Here is a 20,270-nt window from a genome sequence, read left to right as displayed (position 1 = left end):
ATGAGGGGTCTGACAGTTTTTGTATTTGTATTTATTGTGCCATTTTCTTTATCTTAAAAAATCCAAACACTTAAAGTGACCCCATGCTGGCTATTCTACCTGTTGTTCTTTTCATAGTACCATTTAGAGCACTGGTAATCCAGATTTGGTAATCTTGAAAAGTTTGTATGTTGCTTTGAAAAACCTACACAAAATGAAGATGGATTACCTAATCCTGGATAGCTAAACATGGGATTTCCAAATCTGGATCTAAACTTTTTGAACAACTGGCCCTAGAACAGAGCAAACTGTCTGCTCATTGTGGAAATAATAGAAATGGCTATGGTTAGCGGATTTAACTATAGGAACAGAGAGAACAATGTAGTTGAAGCTTCAGACCGCTGCATAAACTTTAAAGCTTTTGTGTGGAAACAGACTGGGTGCTAATTTTCTGTATGTTTGCCAAAATATATTCATTTGAAGAAGACTTAATTTGCAGTTTGCTACTAATAAAACAAACAAGTGTAACTGGCCCTGGTCACTTTGCTCTATATGGGACTCTAACCGGCGTCTCCAGCGTGGGTGGCGGGTGTGCTAACAAGGAGGCTAAAGGTACAGACCCTAGTGTCAGTCAGTCAGCACAGCTATCTACCAGCTGTCTCCCGTTACACTCACCCCCCTAAACCATACTCCCATCCGGGTCACGCCATCATTGTAACCGGCCCTGGTCACCCTGATCCGAACGGACCTCGAACCGGCATCTCCGGCGTGGGAGGCGGGTGCGCTAACAAGGTTAATGGAAAATCTGATAATCTGAAAGTTGGCTTGAAAAGATTCCAGACTGTTACTGTATCTGTCAATTTACTTTCATGTGTTGACGGACGGCTCTTGACCGTTCCAAGAAGGTGGATGCACCAACGTATTACGGCCCATAAGAACAGCTGCTAATGAGTATAAGTATAATGGATAGATATCTATGCTGTGCGTACCATGAGCACTCTGTCTGACCTGAGAAACATTTACTCTCAGAATATTTCAGCAATAATGACACGTGTCCCTTCTTTCTGTTGGCTGTTTGATGCCTGATTCACAAATTATGAATTCATTTTATTCTGTTCTTTTCAGTGAATTGGCCAAACAAGCTTTCAAAATGCCTGAATCAATTTGTGATTCTGTTTTGTTTGTTCGGAGCGCTCTCTTACTTAATGATTTGGAGCGTTTATCAGTCATTAAAACATAGCAAGATAGTTACGAATAGAGAGAACAAATAGCACGGGATAAAGTAGATATTTACCTACAATTAACTGAAACAAAAGGCTGTCTTTTTGAGAGGTAACTTTGAGAAACTTCAGTAAGTGCTGTGCCATGTGAACAAGGGGCTATTCACACCGAATTTGTTTTTGCATCCGCTTGCACTGTTTTTCAGTAGTAAACATTCACTAAATGGAGGTCTTTTGACAACTACATCACATTTCACTGTGATTTTAGCATCTCTCACAGGAGCGCTGTATTTTTAGATGCCGTGTCAGGTTAAAAAGAACTTCTTCAACTGATAAAAACGTGTCTTGAGACACCTGTGTTCTGCTCTATCCGGTGAGGTCTTGCTTTTTTAGTGCAGTAGCTTGTTTTCTCTGACCAGTTACTGTCTTTTAGAAATGCTTTAGCCAATAGTTCCATGAATGGTACACATACCCGTGAAAAAAAAAAATTTGACCAGAATTGTAAGGTTTGGTGTTGTTTTTGCAAAAAAATAAAATAAAAAATATTAAAAACAATTCTTACCGGGGAAGCATACCCCCAGATCCCCCTAGATAGAAGGGTAAACTTCTGTGACGTGCACTGAACGGGGGCAGCAGTTGCGCAAGCGGGGGTGCCCCCCCATGTACCCCCCACTCACAGACCCTAAGTCGGGTGATATATAACACGTGCGAAAGTGGGTACTCTGAAGGGAACACGGAATTACTGTATGAATGTGCCCTTCGTCTTGTGGAAGGGCCCATTCATGTTCTCACTTTCATTTGGAACAAGCTTTCGAGTGGCGTCCCCTCCATATGCCCTTTGAGGGAGCAAAAATGTTGTTTTGAATTCGCCCCAGAGCATCAGCTGTTTTTTTACAAGTGAAGTTACAAGTGAAATGTGACAGAAGATATCTGTTTGCAGCATGTACACTCTAAAAGCTTTTTTCTCCAGGCCATTACTTGATATTAATTTAATATGTGAGTGAAATAATGTGTTGTTTTCTATTCGTGAACTTTTGATGGTATGTTTGACAGTTTGTGAAAAGTAAATAATCATATTTCATAAATTATGGAAACAGAACACTTCTAATTTGTCAGGAAATTAAAAAGCACCTGGCAAGAGTTGGTTATATTGCCTGTATGCATTGCAATGTCTTTAAAACGACACCAATTTTGTTGTTATTCATTAGTTATTCATTAGTTTGATGATTTCTTTATCAACATGGAATGTCAAAAGTATGCTAAAAGATGTTTATGTATTACTATTTAAGCGACTCAAGATCATGCATACAGTAATTTCCTCATTTATTTTCTGCCTGTTATGCAGGCAACATTAAGAATAAATAAAATGTAGCCTACATTTCAACATGTTCACATACTTTGAACTCATTTATGATGCTACAATAATCTAATAAATACCGTAGAATCCAGAAATTACATTGCATGCATTGCTTTTGTTTAGTTATGAAACATATAGTTAGCATTGGCTGTGTACTCACAGAACAATACAGACACACCAATGCAGAACAACAATTCAAACCAACACAGGTCAGATAAAATGTCCACGCTATATATTGTGTTGTAAGTTTATCAACAGATTAATACTCAATTGCTACTGTATTTGCGACATCACATGGCACACCTGTGTATAAAAAGTGTAGACAGCTTTATTAATTATAATGGAAGCAGCAGCGTCGTTTACCATGACTGAATGATTATATTCATATTTCATGATAATGTCATAGTACTCAAAGATACTTACAAAAAATACCATGGTTTTACTATGACACATGTCAGAAACATGGGATTATCAACAACCATGTCTGGGAAAAAAAGTGTAAAAAATGGGAAAACATTTTTATAATACAAGAAAATGCATAAATACTCAAAGAATTAGTTAAGGATATAAGTATATATAAGTGCTACTTATTTATTAAGAAATAAATACATAAATAGCATTTAAAAATCACTTTTTTATACTTTCACCCCTGTCCCTGCTGAGGTCTGTGCACACCACTGGTTAACTTTGTCAGACATCTGTGCTTATCCTCAGATAAAATGCTGCAGGCAACTGTGGATGGTAACTTGACTTATGAGAAATTGTTTATGTAAACAATGATTAATCACAACTGTGTGTGACTACTGATTGGCAACACTATGTTGTTCAGTTGTCTCCTGGCCGTGAAGATATATATATATATATATATTAAAAAAACGAAAAAGTTGATTTAAGTCTTGATTTTAAGAAATCCATAAATCCACCACAAAGAGACCAGAGAGGAATATTAGCATAAACATGAATCTCACTCAACCAAATGACAGAAGAGGTGGATTTAGTCTAGAAGAGGATAATAACTCAATAAAATGATGCCAGTGTGTGTTTATATATGTGTGTGTGTGTGTGAGCGTGTATTTATCACTTTGTGGGGACCAAATGTCCCCATAAGGATAGTAAAACCCGAAATTTTTGACCTTGTGGGGACATTTTGTCGGTCCCCATGAGGAAAACAGCTTATAAATCATACTAAATTATGTTTTTTGAAAATGTAAAAATGCAGAAAGTTTTCTTTGAGGGTTAGGTTTAGGGGTAGGGTTAGGTTTAGGGGATAGAATATAAAGTTTGTACAGTATAAAAACCACTATGTCTATGGAAAGTCCCCATAAAACATGGAAACACAACAGTGTGTGTGTGTGTGTGTGTGTGTGTGGAGGGTTGTGTTCTGTCATGTCTCTGTTAGCTGACCTGAACACATTGTGACCCTCCTCCATTGAACTCCCCTTTCAGATAAGATGTGCCATGTGCATCGGCTGTGCTGCCCCAGCTTTGGTGTGTGTTTGACCCGTGGAGTCATAGGGTCACACTGAGGTTTCAGACACAGGGCAAATATGCAGTCTGTGAACCAGTAGGTTTTACCCTGTACTGCCTATCCAGACACATCTATCTATCTATCTATCTATCTATCTATCTGTCCGTCCGTCCGCACATCTGTCTGTCTGAATCTATGTCAGACAATTCAGCAGAGCAAATAATAATAATAATAATAATTCCTTGCATTTATATAGCACTTTTCTAGGCACTCAAAGCACTTTACATAGTATAGGGGGAATCTCATCAACCAACACCTGTGTGCAGCATCCACCTGGATGATGCAACAGCAGCCATAGTGCACCAGAACGCCCACCACACACCAGCTATTGGTGGAGAGGAGAGAGGAGAGAGTATAGTTATGTAGCCAATTCAGGGATGGAGATTAATACAATGCCATGGTAGATAGGGGGCCAATGAGGGGTATTTGGCCAGGACACCAGGGTTACACCCCTACTCTTTACAAGAAGTGTCCTGGGATTTTTAATGACCACAGAGAGTCAGGACCTCAGTTTAACATCTCATCCAAAGGATGGTGCCTTTTTTACAGTATAGTGTCCCCGTCACTATACTGGGGCATTAGGACCCACACAGACCATAGGGTGAGCACCCCCTGCTGGCCTCCCTAATACCACTTCCAGCAGCAACCTTGGTTTTCCCCAGGAGGTCTCCCATCCAGGTACTGGCCAGGCTTAGCTTTAGTGGGCAACCAGGAAAGAGATGCAGGGTGATATGACTGCCGGCAAATAAGTGCCTGCAACACAGACCGCAAATATGTTATCCCAGTATATTTCAATATCATTCATTCAGTGTTTTTCTTTGAAAGTTGAAGTAGATAAGGACAGATTCATTTGAAGTTGCTGCATTTATTTCCCTCTGTTGACGTCCTGCGTTCTTTAATTTTATTCTTCATTTTTCATTCAGTCTTTCATTCTGTTCTTTATTCCTTTTGATGTAGTGAGATGCTCAAAGCACTGCAGCCTTTATTTTGTGTGTGTAGTCTCTGGACAGTTGGAAGCAGAAGCGGGGATGAAAACAAACATGTCTATCTGCAATTCGATATTAAAGCCGCTCTGAATCCATCATCCAGCAGCGAGCATGTAAACGAATGAACAAACGTATGGAGAAAAAATAAATCTATGAATGAAATCCAATTTGATCAAAGAGTAATTTGGTTAACCATCATCAGAGAAGAAATTTGAGATGCAGATGATGCTCTTAATGAAGTTTGGTTATATTTTCTCATCTGTAAATCATTAACAAAGATTGTGAAAAAATGCAATTACTTTTTTTTTTTTAAGAGAGAACAAAGGGAGAGAGGAAGACGGAAAAGAACCAACATGTCAGTGTGTGTAATGTTTATAGTCATCAATCTACCTGTTGGGGTATCAGAGAGGGGTAATAGAGCAATCTGCCCCCTCCTGCCTAGAGCTCACATGTGCAACAGCTGTCAATCAAACACTTGAGTGTGAATGTGGTCAGAAATTGATCTGGCAGGTCAGATTTTTTTAATGTGTGTTTCTGTTCACTAAGTTGCTCTATAATTGAGAAAATCTTTGCACATTTTACCGCCATGCATTAATATTTTGAACAATTTAAAACTCTCTTAATAGAAAGTGAAAGTTTAATTGATGAGGTATGAGATCACCATATCTAATTTTGTTAACAGCTGCTCACTTATCAATGACATCATCCATGTCAAAGATATTTTTATTTAATGTAGCTACTAGTGTTCGTCTTAAAGATCTAAGAGATTTGTCTTTTTATTAACATGGACAGCAATATCAATTATCCAACTGAAAAGAAATATTATCAGCATGATCTCTTCAATGTATTTTTAATTATTTCTCCTTGACAATAATTAGTTTAAATAGAATGCTTCTCAGATGTTTCTCCTGAGAAAAACACACCAGTAATCACACATGTGTCTCCTTTAGAGTTTCAGATGTGATTTCAACAATATCTCAGTCTGTGTTCTGATTTGTAGAGTTGGGTCCGAGTCCACCTTTGTCGAGTACGAGTCAAGACCAAGTCCTTAAACATCAAGTCCGAGTCCGAGTCAGAGTCCAAAAGTGTCCGAGTTGGACTCAAGTCCGAGTTCTTAAAGGCCGAGTCCGAGTCGAGTCCGCCCGAGTCCAGAAAGAAATTAAATTGAAAAAAGATTAGAAATTGTTATTGTCAATTTTTACATTCTATTAATATTTTAACCTTTCAACCCATTAAACCAATGGCAATATAAAATGAAATAATAAATACCACTATTACATCTTGTTATTGCCATTAAACATTTTTATTTTATGTCAACAGAGCTAGTTTCCTATCAAAAATGTTTTCAAAGAAAAGAAGAGATATACAGTAGAGGTAGCCTATATGTAGAACTTTTATTATATTACAAGTGCATGAAAATACAAATGAACCTGTTTTATTATTGTATCACACTATATTGTCCTCCAGTTAAAGCTGACATTTCAATCATTTAATGCCTCTCCCCACATTTAAATAGGCTGAGGCAATACTCAGAGTAGAATTTAAATATATCAGCTTGTAATAACAAATAAAAAAGCTTTATTACTGTGCTTAATCAACAACAAACTCCTTTCTGAACACCGCTCTCTGGTCTTGTAAAATGAGTTGTAATGAACAATGAACATGCAATGTACTATAGTGCACACAGTCAAGCACTAAACCAGGGCCATATTGCTTTTCAGAAATACAAGCGCTGTGACCATTTTATGTGTTAAGCGTGCACGATGTGGTCTCACGATGAGGCCACCTTTGCTAAAGACACGCTCTACTGGTGCAGAGGATGCTGGTATAGACAGCACTTTTACAACCAGAGAGTAGAGCTGTGGGAATCTCTCCCTGTTTGTCAACCAAAATTCAAGTGCTGTATTTGTGTCTGTGTCTTGAATGGCATCAAAGTACTTGTGTATCTGAGCTGAAATGCTGCATGTATCCTTAGCTGAGTGGCTCAGGTGCTTGTGGGCTCGATAGCGAGCTAGAAGTCGTGGGCATTTGCCAGGAGGAGAATCTGTGGTTTCATCAGCATCAACTCCAGAATGCAGCATGTCTCCATCTGCTGTGGCCTCGCCCTCAACTTCTGCAGTCAAAGTTTCTGAAAAATATGAAACATGCACAAATAACACACGTTAAAATGCATTATTTGGATTTAGGGACCTAAGGACCATTATTGTATGCCTACTGCATATTTCTATGCTCTGCACAGTCTGCAGTATACAGAGTATATATTTTTAGGTTATTAAAGCAAATAAACTGCATTACCTATAAGTGTTCTTTTCAGATCCTCTCTGAATTTCTTCACTGAATCTGGACTCTCACTGTTGGTTACATCTAGATCAACCCAGTTAAGACCAAACTGAGGATCAAGCATTGTAGCCAAGAAATATACATTATTGTTGAACTGGTCCTCTTTCCCATTTTGCTCAACCATTTTGGTTCTCACAAAGATCCCAGAGAATCTCTTTAAAAGTGATTGCCGAAGGGCTGTGGCTAGTGGCCGGCAATGACTTCTTGACTCTGATATTTGGAGCAGATGAGTGTTTAAATCAAGTACAGTGGGGACCACCATACTAATAGTGACCATTTTCTCACCCTCTGTAAGGTCTGTTGCTTCTGCAAAAGGATAGAGAACAGAACCTAAATCCTTCAGTTGATTCCATTCACGAATTGAAAAAAGAACATGTTGGAAGTCTGAACTGCAAATTTGAGTGAGATCCCTATGGTCAAGTGCTGTAAGGGCCTGTAGCTGCTTGAATGTACTGTTCCAGCGTGTGGATGTAGCTGCAGGAATTGATCTATCTGTCCCAAATGTAGCCTCAAATCGCTCTTTAAACGTAGTACTTGTATGAAGTAATGAGGTTAATTTTGACATTTTGGCAAGTGCTGAAGAAAAGGCCTTGGCTTCTTTCATTCCATCATGCACAATTAATTGCAGAGAATGTGCAAAACATGACAGCCTTTGTCTTGTTCTCACCATGACAGTCTCGTCTTCCCAGGTCACATCCTCCCAAAGACTCTCATCATCTAAGTTTTCCTCTTCTGCATCACTGTCATCACTGTGCTGCTCTTCTTGTGGTAGCTTGACTTTGAATGCACACTTCATATTGGCTGCATTATCAGTTATAATGTACCTGACTTTACTTTCAATGTTATATTCATCAATGATCTCGTCAAATGCCATGGCTATGTTGTCTCCACTGTGTCTGCCACAAAACCTCCTACAGTCTAAAAGAAAGGACTCCAGCTGATTTCCATCTTGGTTTAATCCATGGGCTGTAACACCGAAGAAGGACCGCATGGTTCGATCAGACCATATGTCAGCAGTTATGGACACAGATGATTGGGTCTGGAGCTTCCTTTTAATTGAATCCTTCACCTGGTCAACCAACAAAGGAATGTGTTTTTCAGTGATTGTTTTTCTTGCAATGGGAGTGTATCTGTTGTCCATTACTTTCAAGAAATGCCTGAAATGCTGATTTTCAACAATTGACAGAGGTAAAGTGCAGCCAATGAGCAGATCCTTAATGATGGCATTATGAATTTCTTGTTGTCTTGGAGAACTTGCATCATAAAGTTGCACTGCTTGTTTGGTCAATTCTGGTCTTGCAAATCCTGCTATGCTGGGCTGTGCTGCATCTGCTGGTTGCTGCTGTCTTTGGTACTCTCTTATTCTGGGACAAAAAAGAGAAAATTTGAGCAATTCTTGGTAATTCAAAAACAGTTTTGATTCAAATTTCAACCACAAAATTCAAAGTTTTGTTTAAGCTACTTAACTAGTTATTGCAATTCAGATCACATTAAGTAATTGAATGAAAATAACATTGCATTAAGAGCAAATTATTTTACATTTAAAAGGACTATATTTACAGTCCCTGCATTTCTGTGGTGATATGTTAATTTCCTTATTCTTTACTAAAATGTACAAAAAAACACGTCTCAATCAGCAGGGTTTATGTTATTTCCCACATTAAGAATTAAATTACATTTAACATTTTGTAAAATTAAAGACCGGAATCTCCACATGCTAATGTTTAGGCGTGGGCGATACTAAATCTTATTTCACGAAAATGATGTTTTATAAGTAGGTCTGCATTCAAGTAAGAACAAATACTACAGAAATTAAATAGGCTAAAGCAATTAAATGTAAAACAGACTTCACTGTATGACACGCACAATGATTCTCATTAAATTTAATAAAGTTAGTCATCAGTAGAGTGAGTGATTTTGTTTGATTAAAATTACGGCAACAGATTAATATTGGACTGATATTGATATTGATTGAATTGATTTTTCCCAACTGTTTACATTCACTTAAGACGTCTGTCTTACCAATGTACATAACCGGCTGTGTACATAAAATGTACATAACCGACTGTTTACATGAATACTTGGCCAGACTTACATTTTGACATGATGTGTGTGAATTTATTTGACCGTACATGCGTAAAACCATTAAATCCATTACTGATGATGCACATTGAGGCGGCCTCATTTCTGTTTGCACGATTTAAGTTAGCGCACACGCACACACACACACACACACACACACACACACACACACACACACACAGCTGATATATATTTATCGTCATATCGCCCAGCCCTAACAATGTTATTTGGATTTAAGTTGGTATAAAGTTATAATAAGCAACTTACCTTTCTTTATGTTTTCTTTGAACATGTCGGTAGAAATTTGAAGTTGTGCCAGAAACATCAGAAAGAGTTGTTTTGCAAAATTTGCAATCCGCAGAGTGCTTCTTTTTACCGGATGTCTTGCAAATAAATTCTCTATGATTTTCGTAAGCAAAACAAATTATTGCTGACTTTGAAGACATCGTCCTACGCATTGATATCCACACTGTGTGATGTGTGTGTGTTTTGTCTGCAAGCATAAGATGATGCTACTGCTGCCTGCCGGTGTGGTGCAGTAAAATGACAGGCGTGGAGACATATAATCATTTTAAGACAATTACAAATTTTATGCTGGTTTTATTGTTACACGTGACGCGGACTCGACGCGTACTCGGAATATTTTCCGAGTCCAAAATGTTCAAGTCCATGTCAAGTCCGAGTCCAAATTCATCCGAGTGCGTGACAAGTCCGAGTTCATAAAAAATTGGACTCGAGTCCGGACTCGAGTCCGAGTCCAAGTTCGAGTACCCCAACTCTACTGATTTGCCATAACAAACTCTGTGATCAACAGTCTGAACAATTCTCATCAAATTCTTCCAGGACCAAATGATCTAAGCTGTGCTATCCACATTAATTCTATAGCTCTCAGGGCCTGAAATTTTGGCAATCCAGGTATTGTACTCAATTTGAATCATTCCACGTTCATAATGCAGGGAATTCCCACACTATTTTATTACATTTAATATTTAGCTGAGAATTGGTAAACCAATCCATACAGATGAACTAATCAAATCAATAATCCTGTCTTTGAATTACACTGTAATTCCAGAAACTCTCTCTCCCTCATGCAGCTTTTAGCAGCTCTTTAAACACTTGTTGAGTTTAGTGTGAGCACACGCAGTGAATTAGCATATATTTACTGAACTTAAGGTGTTACAGATCTATAAACATGTAAATTTGACATGCAAACGGCATTGTAACGTGTCTCTGTAAGCTTAAAATCACTCCTGTTTATAGTCAACAACACTTCAATGTTGCGCAATAAGTGCGCAATATTGGATGGATCTAATTTTGCCGGCTTTCATATCGTGGCGCTATCTCATAATAATACAGCACCAAGAAAGTCACAAATAGCAACAAAAAAAATTGTGTAATGCTACCAGAACTACTATATTAAAGATGCCCTCAAATGACCCTCATGATGGCCTGATACACCTCACACAGCTGTACAGATTTAGAAAATACCCCTTAATACTCACAGACACTGATATTCTGTCACACAGATCTAGTGGGATATTTCTCTCTCTCCAGGTGTTCTCTGTAGGTCTTAGTTTTCTCTTGGAAACAACCCCACTGACTGTATCACTATTAGTGTGCGTGTCCTGTAAACAAACAGAAGGAGGTCGCAGCGCAGACTCATTAGGGAGTATGTCAGCTCAGAGAGAGCATCTGTAAAACACACGCACGCATGCACGCACATACTTTTTCCACATTTTGTTATGTTACAGCCTTATGCCAAAATGGATTCAATTCATTATTGTCCTCAAAATTCTACAAACTATACCCCATAATGACAACGTGAAAGAAGTTTATTTGAAATCTTTGCAAATTTATTAAAAATAAAAAATGAAAAAAAATCACATGTACATAAGTATTCACAGCCTTTGCCACGACATTCAAAATTGAGCTCAGGTGCATCCTGTTTCCACTGATCATCCTTGAGATGTTTCTACAACTTAATTGGAGTCCACCTGTGGTAAATTCAGATGATTGGACGTGATTTGGAAAGGCACACACCTGTCTATATAAGGTACCACAGTTAACAGTGCATGTCAGAGCACAAACCAAGCCATGAAGTCCAAGGAATTGTCTGTAGACCTCCGAGACAGGATTATATCGAGGCACAGATCTGGGGAAGGGTACAGAAAAATGTCTGCAGCATTGAAGGTCCCAATGAGCACAGTGGCCTCCATCATCCGTAAATGAAAGAAGTTTGGAACCACCAGGACTCTTCCTAGAGCTGGCTGCCTGGCCAATCTGAGCGATCGGCGGAGAAGGGCTTTAGTCAGGGAGGTGACCAAGAACCAGATGGTTACTTTAACAGAGCTCCAGTGATTCTCTGTGGAGAGAGGAGAACCTTCCAGAAGAACAACCATCTCTGCAGCACTCCACCAATCAGGCCTGTATGGTAGAGTGGCCAGACGGAAGCCACTCCTCAGTAAAAGGCATATGACAGCCCGTCTGGTGTTTGCCAAAAGGCACCTGAAGGACTCTCAGACCATGAGAAACAAAATTCTGTAATTGGTGCCAAAGGTGTTTCAACAAAGTATTGAACAAAGGCTGTCTTTCACGTTGCCATTATGGGGTATTGTTTGTAGAATTTTGAGGAAAATAATGAATTGAATTCAGTTTGGAATAAGGCTGTAACATAACAATGTGGAAGTGCTGTGAATACTTTCCGGATGCACTGTATCATTCACCAAGGTCATTCACAATTAGGCTATTTGTTGAGCAGAGCCGCGTAGCGCTGGTTTAATCATGCAGACAATGAAGACAACAGCGGCAAACAGGGACATAAATTAGCATCCCCTGTTTTCATGCAGACATGCACCTACATGCAGCTGTAATGGTCCATTTAGCCCAACCGTCTCTCACCTCAATGGATTATGACTTTCTCTCCAGTGATTTTCCATGTCTGGCCTGTTGTCTTCCCCTTTCCTTCATAACAGGTTGTTTGTAATATGTCAGTTGTGGCAGATGGGTTCAATTAGTATATAAAATCAATTTTAAAGCAGGAACATGGCCGTTAGCCATAAAGAATAACGTGTGTTTTACATCAAATGACATCTGCCATGAAAAATAACAATATTTGTCTGCTCTGATGTGGCTTTGAATGTGTTTTATTGTTTGGTGCCCTGCAGACAGTTGAACTTAAATGTATCCGCAATATATTAGCTATCTGGGGTCATTTGGGTTAATGAGTTATCTCTGCCTGGCAAAACTCGCCAAAGTCCCATCATCAAATTCATCACAGATTGACCATTCTGCCGATTGAGGCAAATAAGCAACCTGGTCTCAAAGGATCATTTTACTTGGCTAGTTTTACGTAAAGCAGCACTTTCCTGGTGAAATAAAGACCACAATGGAGGCGCTACAACAACAATAACTTTTATTCACTTTCACGCAAATTATGAGTTAAAGGGCAGATTTTGAATTCATAAACACTTTTCACCCTGTTCCTCACACAATGCTATCCTATGACATTAAACGCTTTTACTCAAGTGCATGACTTGTAAGGTGATGCATTATAATATTTGCTTTACATTACCAACTACATTTACAAGCTAGTTTGAGTGTGATTCAATTGCGTTGTACCTGAACCGTTGCACATGTGATGCAAAGGACCGGGGTACGAGTACACACATGAGGCGAAAGAGCTGTAAAAGCACCATAACATTTCATAGTTGCTTCTACAATTGCTCTTTTCATGTCACATTTGCTTTTATGACACTCGGTTAGGTTTTAGGTTTAGGGTGGGAGGTAGGTTTTGTTGATTTTAAACTTAATAGAACATTAACCTTAAAAACCTATTTGGGTGAAAATGTATCTACAGTTTACATAAATAAGGGTTTAGGATTTCTTTTGTCCATTTGTGATTAGAAGAAAAAAGTCATGTTAAGTCAAAAAAGTCATGCTCACATAAGTGTGAGAAAATGATGACAGAATTCTCATTCTTTTGGGTGAATATTCACTTAAAGAATTGTTATCTGAGTTGATGGTGTATTTTCAAAGTCTTAAGTCTGAGTTATAGGGCTGGATTGTTTCAGATTAGAATCATACATTGATGTGCAGCGCTCCTCTCTTCTACCTGTTATCTCTCTCTCTCTCTCTCTCTCTCTGTCTCTCGTTTGAGCTGTGACATTTCCGTTTCCCTGGAGACTAACTGTTCCAGGCAGTTGCCATAGTAACTCCTGTGCTCTTTAAGAAGCTTGAGGTGCCGCCCATCCCTCCTGCCGCGCGATGGAGAGACCGAACACCTGCTGGCTTCTGCTAATTGGCTGTTGCTTTTTCCCTCTCACTCCCACTTTTTCATTTCCTGCAGTTGAACTTTTTAATTTAATTTCTGTCTGTAGGTCTTACTATTTAACTCTTGTAGTCATACAAGATTGTATTAGTCAAGATTGTATTCGTCATACTGGTCAAGCTAAATTGCAAAAAAAATTCTGTTAACATAAATAATGTATATTGAAATCTTTTAATTATTTTAATTTCCTATATATCTTCCCATAACAAGGTGGATATGTTATGCAACAGCCGATATCTCACACAACACATGCGAAAGGTGTGTGTTTCAGGTCCATTTCTCTTGATTTATGAAACATTCTTTTTAGTTTGGGTGTGTGACACTAAAATTCAGGGCAAACGGCATTGCTTATGGATTTCATGGGAAGCACAATTTTTTCATTAATAACTGGACGATTCCATACGTGATGTTTGGCATATTTTGTTAATTAATTTTACCTGATACTACTACTGCTTCTGCGTGAGGGTGACACTCACTCACTCACTCACTCACTCACTCTCTCTCTGATAATTTACAGACAGACAGACAGGCAGAATCACTGCCGTGTGACAACTCTCGACAGGTGAACGTGCAAATTACTATTATGTCACCTCGCACAGAATGATATGTGAGCGACAGGAAAACGAGTGTTTCTGTTCAAATCCCCAAACTCCATTTTCACTTGATCTGTTTTCAATTAAGTCAATGAGCGAGCCTATTGTATGTTTGTCCCTGATAAGGCTGCAGCAGTTGACCCAGAGAGATATCGATTACAATTATAAAATCTGTTCTGCAATCTACATAGGTTAGATAATGCCAATATAAAGCTTTTTTTTTTGCCAGTGTTTTTGTCAGTTCTGGTTGAGTGGCAAGGAATGGTGCCAATGCAGATTTCTGCTGAATCAGATTCAGAAGTTTTTAAGCTTGTGAAGGAGAATAGTCTAAAGGACTATTTGCCCTTTAGAAAAACAATCTACTACATGATATCCAGTGCTGGGTAGATTACTTCTGAATTTTAATCTGGAACTGATTACAAATTACATTACTAAATTGTAGTCAGTAATGTAATATTTGTAATACATTTTTAAAGTAATCTGATTGCTTTTGAATGAATTTGGGAAGACTTCTGACCTAATTCTTGTTTATTTATTGGAAATAAAGATTTTAAACAGTTATCACATGACCTGGGTAGTGTCCATTTATCATCTTAGATATAAAAATGTAATTTTGTTATGCTATAAAATTATAGTTGATATTAGTGGTCGACCGATATATTGCAGAGGCCGATAAATCTGCCAATATTCAGAATTTTTTAATAATCAGCATTGGCAGATCAATATTCCCCTTTGGTCCATTTGTTCCTTGAGGGCGCCGAGAATCGCCTGCTTGCATGTGAAGCGACTTAGACAAATAAACAACCAGTCACAGTTCATTTTGTTGTTACGTGCCATCGTGCTACTACAATAATAGACCGATGTGCAACACAGTGTAATTTAAACGGTCCGCATACCAGAGCCGCAGTAGATGCGTTTGAGCTCATAATGTTAAAGTGCTCGTCTGTTTCATTCTCCTCTCTCTCCTCAACAGTTCCCTGAAACTTTTAACTGTCTTGTAAAAGGAAAAAAGGCAAATATCAATAAAATTAATATCATATACCATCTGCAAATATGTGCATATCTTGTTTAAACAGATGTACTAAACCAACCTCCCACAACTTCAGCATATCCAGCATCCTGTGGAACGCTCATAAATCTTCCTCTGAAGCACGTATTCTAACAGCCTCTCCTCAGAAGTTCACTTTAACTTTTCTAATGATAAAAGGCAAATATAAATAAAACTTCTATTATATACCATCTGCAAATATGCAGATATCTTGTTTAAAAAGATGTAATTCATGAACCTCACTAAAATCTTGCGTTTTCTTCCCGTCTCATCTAATATTTTCCTCTGAATCCCTTATTCCATCAGCCAGAATCAAAAACTTCAGGATCATAAATCATGATGGTCAGTCCATGACAATCCAAGCGGGTGATCCAGGCCGTTTAAACTGTCAGGAGATTCCTGCTCGCGCTGAATCCGCACGAGTGCGTGAGTGTATCTTCAAAGTAAAAGCGCTTCATGTGCGCAATAAGAAAATGTCTTATTCACTATGCACTGTATGTACAATTTCATTCTGTATTTTTTGAGTAAATGTGATTGATAACATGGACATGCAATCCATGGTTGCTGGACTACTGTGTGTAATGTTATGTCCTTCTTCCTAATATATTAACAATTTCTTCATGTGCAAATACATTTCTAACATTTGATGACTAAACAGAAAACAATTGTATTTTTTTAGATAATGTTTTTACAAAGTTAAAGTTTAGTGAGAAATTGAGTAAATATAGTGCTAAATAAGGGTTTATTAATTTTTTTTAGCAATTTTATGTTTATGTTATTTACTATATTAAATTGTGTGATATATCGGCATTGTATCGGCCTATCGGCCACCCTGCTCTCTGGATACCAGTATTGGCATCGGTCATTAACAAAACCCATGTCGGTCGATCACTAGTTGATCGAATCAATGGTCATTGGTTCGATCCCCGCAGCCACCACCATTGTGTCCTTGAGTAAGGCACTTAACTCCAGGTTGCTCCGGGGGGATTGTCCCTGTAATAAGTGCACTGTAAGTCACTTTGGATAAAAGTGCCTGCTAAAAGCATAAATGTAAATGTAAATGTAAATGATATTGCTCACAGTTTATATGTTGTTGGCCATCTGGGTTTTTCATACAGACAGAAAACAGTAGTATGTTATTATGCTATTTCAAACATAACCACTTTTTTTAAAAATCCTCCCACAAAAGCCACAGTGAGAATGTTTCAACCATCATTCATGTGCAGGCCAACCTCTTGTATTCACTGAAAAACGTATTTATCCCTGTTTCTGACATCCTTGTTCCATTTGATGATATTTCAGCTGTATTATTTTAACTGATCATTAAAAAATCTCTGCATCTTCCTCTCTCCTCCTCATCTATAAGCAGCGATGATACATTTCCATGACAGATTCACATCTATAGCACCTCCACTCGCAGTTTCACACCTTAGTTTAGCATCTTTAACTCTGTGTCAGTTCCTCTATCCCAAACACAACCGTGTTAGCAGCTGTTGCCTGCATTTCGACTAAACCCCCATCATTACCGCTGTACATTAACAGATTTACATGCGCTTTCACGCTGTTGCTCAGACATACTGTTTATTTTTAGCTTCCATGGCTAATTAGCGCGAACTGGAGTAGATCCACCGGCACAAATAACAAACATTAGCACACACACAAATGAGTGAAGAGCTTGAAGGAGCATACTGAGTTTTTGTATGTTAACTCAGAATGGCTGGCCATTCTCATTCGCCAGAAATCTAATCATAATGTTGAGGACATTCAGCCTACTTGTAAACATACACTGCTATCGCAAGAAGTTTTTCTTGGTCCATAATTCCATGGTATTCTTTCCATGGGATAACCTTCCAGCAGGACAAAAATGCTTAATGCAAATAATACAGGTGAAACTCGAAAAATTAGAATATCGTGCAAAAGTTCATTAATTTCAGTAATTCAACTTAAAAGGTGAAACTAATATATTATATAGACTCATTACAAGCAAAGTAAGATATTTCAAGCCTTTATTTGATATAATTTTGATGATTATGGCTTACAGCTTATGAAAACCCCAAATTCAGAATCTTAGAAAATTAGAATATTACATGAAATCAATAAAAAAAAGGATTTTAAATACAGAAATGTCGGCCCTCTGAAAAGTATAATCATGCATATGTACTCAGTACTTGGTTTGGGCCCCTTTGCATTAATTACTGCCTCAATGCGGCGTGGCATGGATGCTATCAGCCTGTGGCACTGCTGAGGTGTTATGGAAGACCAAGATGCTTCAATAGCGGCCTTCAGCTCTTCTGCATTGTTTGGTCTCATGTCTCTCATCTTTCTCTTGGCAATGCCCCATAGATTCTCTATGGGGTTCAGGTCAGGCGAGTTTGCTGGCCAATCAAGCACAGTAATACCATGGTCATTAAACCAGGTTTTGGTACTTTTGGCAGTGTTGGCAGGTGCCAAGTCCTGCTGGAAAATGAAGTCAGCATCTCCATAAAGCTTGTCTGCTGAAGGAAGCATGAAGTGCTCTAAAATGTCCTGGTAGACGGCTGCGTTAACGCTGGACTTAATAAAGCACAGTGGACCAACACCAGCCGATGACATGGCTCCCCAAACCAACACAGACTGTGGAAACTTCACACTGGACTTCAAGCATCTTGGATTATGTGCCTCTCCATTCTTCCTCCAGACTCTGGGACCTTGGTTTCCAAATGAGATGCAAAATTTGCTCTCATCAGAAAAGAGGACTTTGGACCACTGAGCAACAGACCAGTTCTTTTTTCTTTAGCCCAGGTAAGACGTTTGACATTTGAAGCCCATGTCCAGGACCCGTCTGTGTGTGGTGGCTCTTGATGCAGTAACTCCAGCCTCAGTCCACTCCTTGTGAAGCTCCCCACACATTTGAATGGCCTTTTCCTGACAATCCTCTCCAGGCTACGGTCATCCCTGCTGCTTGTGCACCTTTTTCTTCCACACTTTTCCCTTCCACTTAACTTTCTATTGATGTGCTTTGATACAGCACTTTGAGAACATCCAACTTCTTTTGCAATTACCTTTTGAGGCTTTCCCTCCTTGTGGAGGGTGTCAATGATGGTTTTCTGCACAACTGTCAGGTCAGCAGTCTTCCCCATGATTGTGAATTCAACTGAACCAGACTGAGAGACCATTTAAAGGCTCAGGAACCCTTTGCAGGTGTTTAGCTGATTAGAGTGTGACACTTTGAGCCTACAATACTGAACCTTTTCACAATATTCTAATTTTCTGAGATTCTGAATTTGGGGTAATCATAAAAATTATATCAAATAAAGGCTTGAAATATCTTACTTTGCTTGTAATGAGTCTATATAATATATTAGTTTCACCTTTTAAGTTGAATTACTGAAATTAATGAACTTTTGCACGATATTCTAATTTTTCGAGTTTCACCTGTAAAGTGCAATTTATTAATTTTACTAAATACTCAAACCAGCCCGTCTGGCACCAACAATCATCCATGCGATTCTCTAATCAGCCAATCATGTGACAGCATAATTGTGCACAGACAGGATTTTAAGTTGTCAACTTTTAAACAGGAGACAGAAAATGTCCATTATCTTTTGTTGTTGATATCAAAAGGTGTTAATCAATCAATCACGTGGCATTTTGGAGCAATTTCACACTTGAGAATGTCAAAATACACACTTTGGCCCAGTGTTTATTCCATGTATTAGGCTATTACATTACTCTTCTGATGTTTTTATGCTTTTACAAAATTGACAGTTTTCCTATTCATGTCTAGTTTTGCATATTGTTGTGCCTATGCAGTTCATGGTGTTATTAATACATTTCAATGTTTGAAATTATGGAACTGTGTTGAATCATTACTTTATGTTCATAGTAAAATCAATGTAAGAGATGCAAAACCAGTTGAGAGCCTTTGACTAGGATGGTATATGGAAATGGTAATCAAACTGTACCATTGTTTAAATAAAAGTACCATTGCATTACAATCTGATACATCACTGAACCATGATACTGCCACTTTTTTGTTATTTTTGTACTTTTTCCATTATAAAAACTCTATAAAAATGATTAGTATTTGGATGGAGATGCCACTTCTTTGGTCTTGTCAGATAATGAAGTGTCTGATATGAAGCATGGTAGCCATTTTTAGCAGCTCCTTAGACAATGTGAGACAATGTGCCCTAAATAGTGTTCTATCATGTTGCCGGCCTGTCTTTGAGCGAATGAGACATTAAGTTTGGCATCTGGGGCCATCGCTGTCTGTCAGACATGCTCCATAAACTCACATAAGGTGTCACTGTAAAATATGTCTCCTCGTCTATTACTGATTTATTCTTGCTGCTCTTTGTTTGGGTCTCATCCGTAACCATAACGCACCTGGCATGCTTCAGAAAGCTCATGGAGGAAGCGTCTGGCTTTGGGAAAACGCTGCACACACAGATTATTTGTCACAGTGTCTGTATTGAGACAGGGAATGCTTGCTAACGTGTGTCTGCATTAGATTGGTTGCACTTGGCTGATTCAGTGTGACATGCAGGTCTTTGTGGCTGTTTTCTATCAGTGCTGTCATGTAATTATGATCGTGTGGTCCAATATTGCTCCAATTTTTAAAACATCAAACTCTTAATATGAGGGCATGTGTGTTTTTGAACAGGGTTATTCTTTGGTAAATCTTAATTACTTTTTTAATAACATTAAGAATCATTATTACTTTATACAATGCTTATAGTAATGTTTAAAGGAATAGTTCATCCAAAAACAGGGCTCCAGACTGCGATAAAATGGTCGACCAAAAATAATTGATTGCGACAATAATTTA

General features: G+C 38.4%; 2 protein-coding genes across 2 annotated transcripts in view; one reads left to right on the top strand and one right to left on the bottom strand.

The window, feature by feature from the left end:
- Positions 1 to 20,270, top strand: part of LOC127623309 (CUGBP Elav-like family member 4) — a 144,795-nt gene that overhangs the window by 28,845 nt on the left and 95,680 nt on the right. The window lies entirely within an intron of this gene.
- On the bottom strand, positions 6,632 to 8,651 carry LOC127623308 (uncharacterized). Its single transcript, XM_052097713.1, has 2 exons — positions 7,366 to 8,651; positions 6,632 to 7,198 (listed from the first exon to the last, which is right to left on the bottom strand). Exons 1-2 carry the CDS (start codon positions 8,549 to 8,551, stop codon positions 6,765 to 6,767), a joined length of 1,620 nt encoding a protein of 539 aa, XP_051953673.1. The 5' UTR covers positions 8,552 to 8,651; the 3' UTR covers positions 6,632 to 6,764.

This window comes from Xyrauchen texanus, chromosome 29 (genome assembly GCF_025860055.1).
Source record: "Xyrauchen texanus isolate HMW12.3.18 chromosome 29, RBS_HiC_50CHRs, whole genome shotgun sequence".
NCBI lineage: Eukaryota > Metazoa > Chordata > Actinopteri > Cypriniformes > Catostomidae > Xyrauchen > Xyrauchen texanus.
This window is presented reverse-complemented; position numbering and strand designations above follow the sequence as displayed.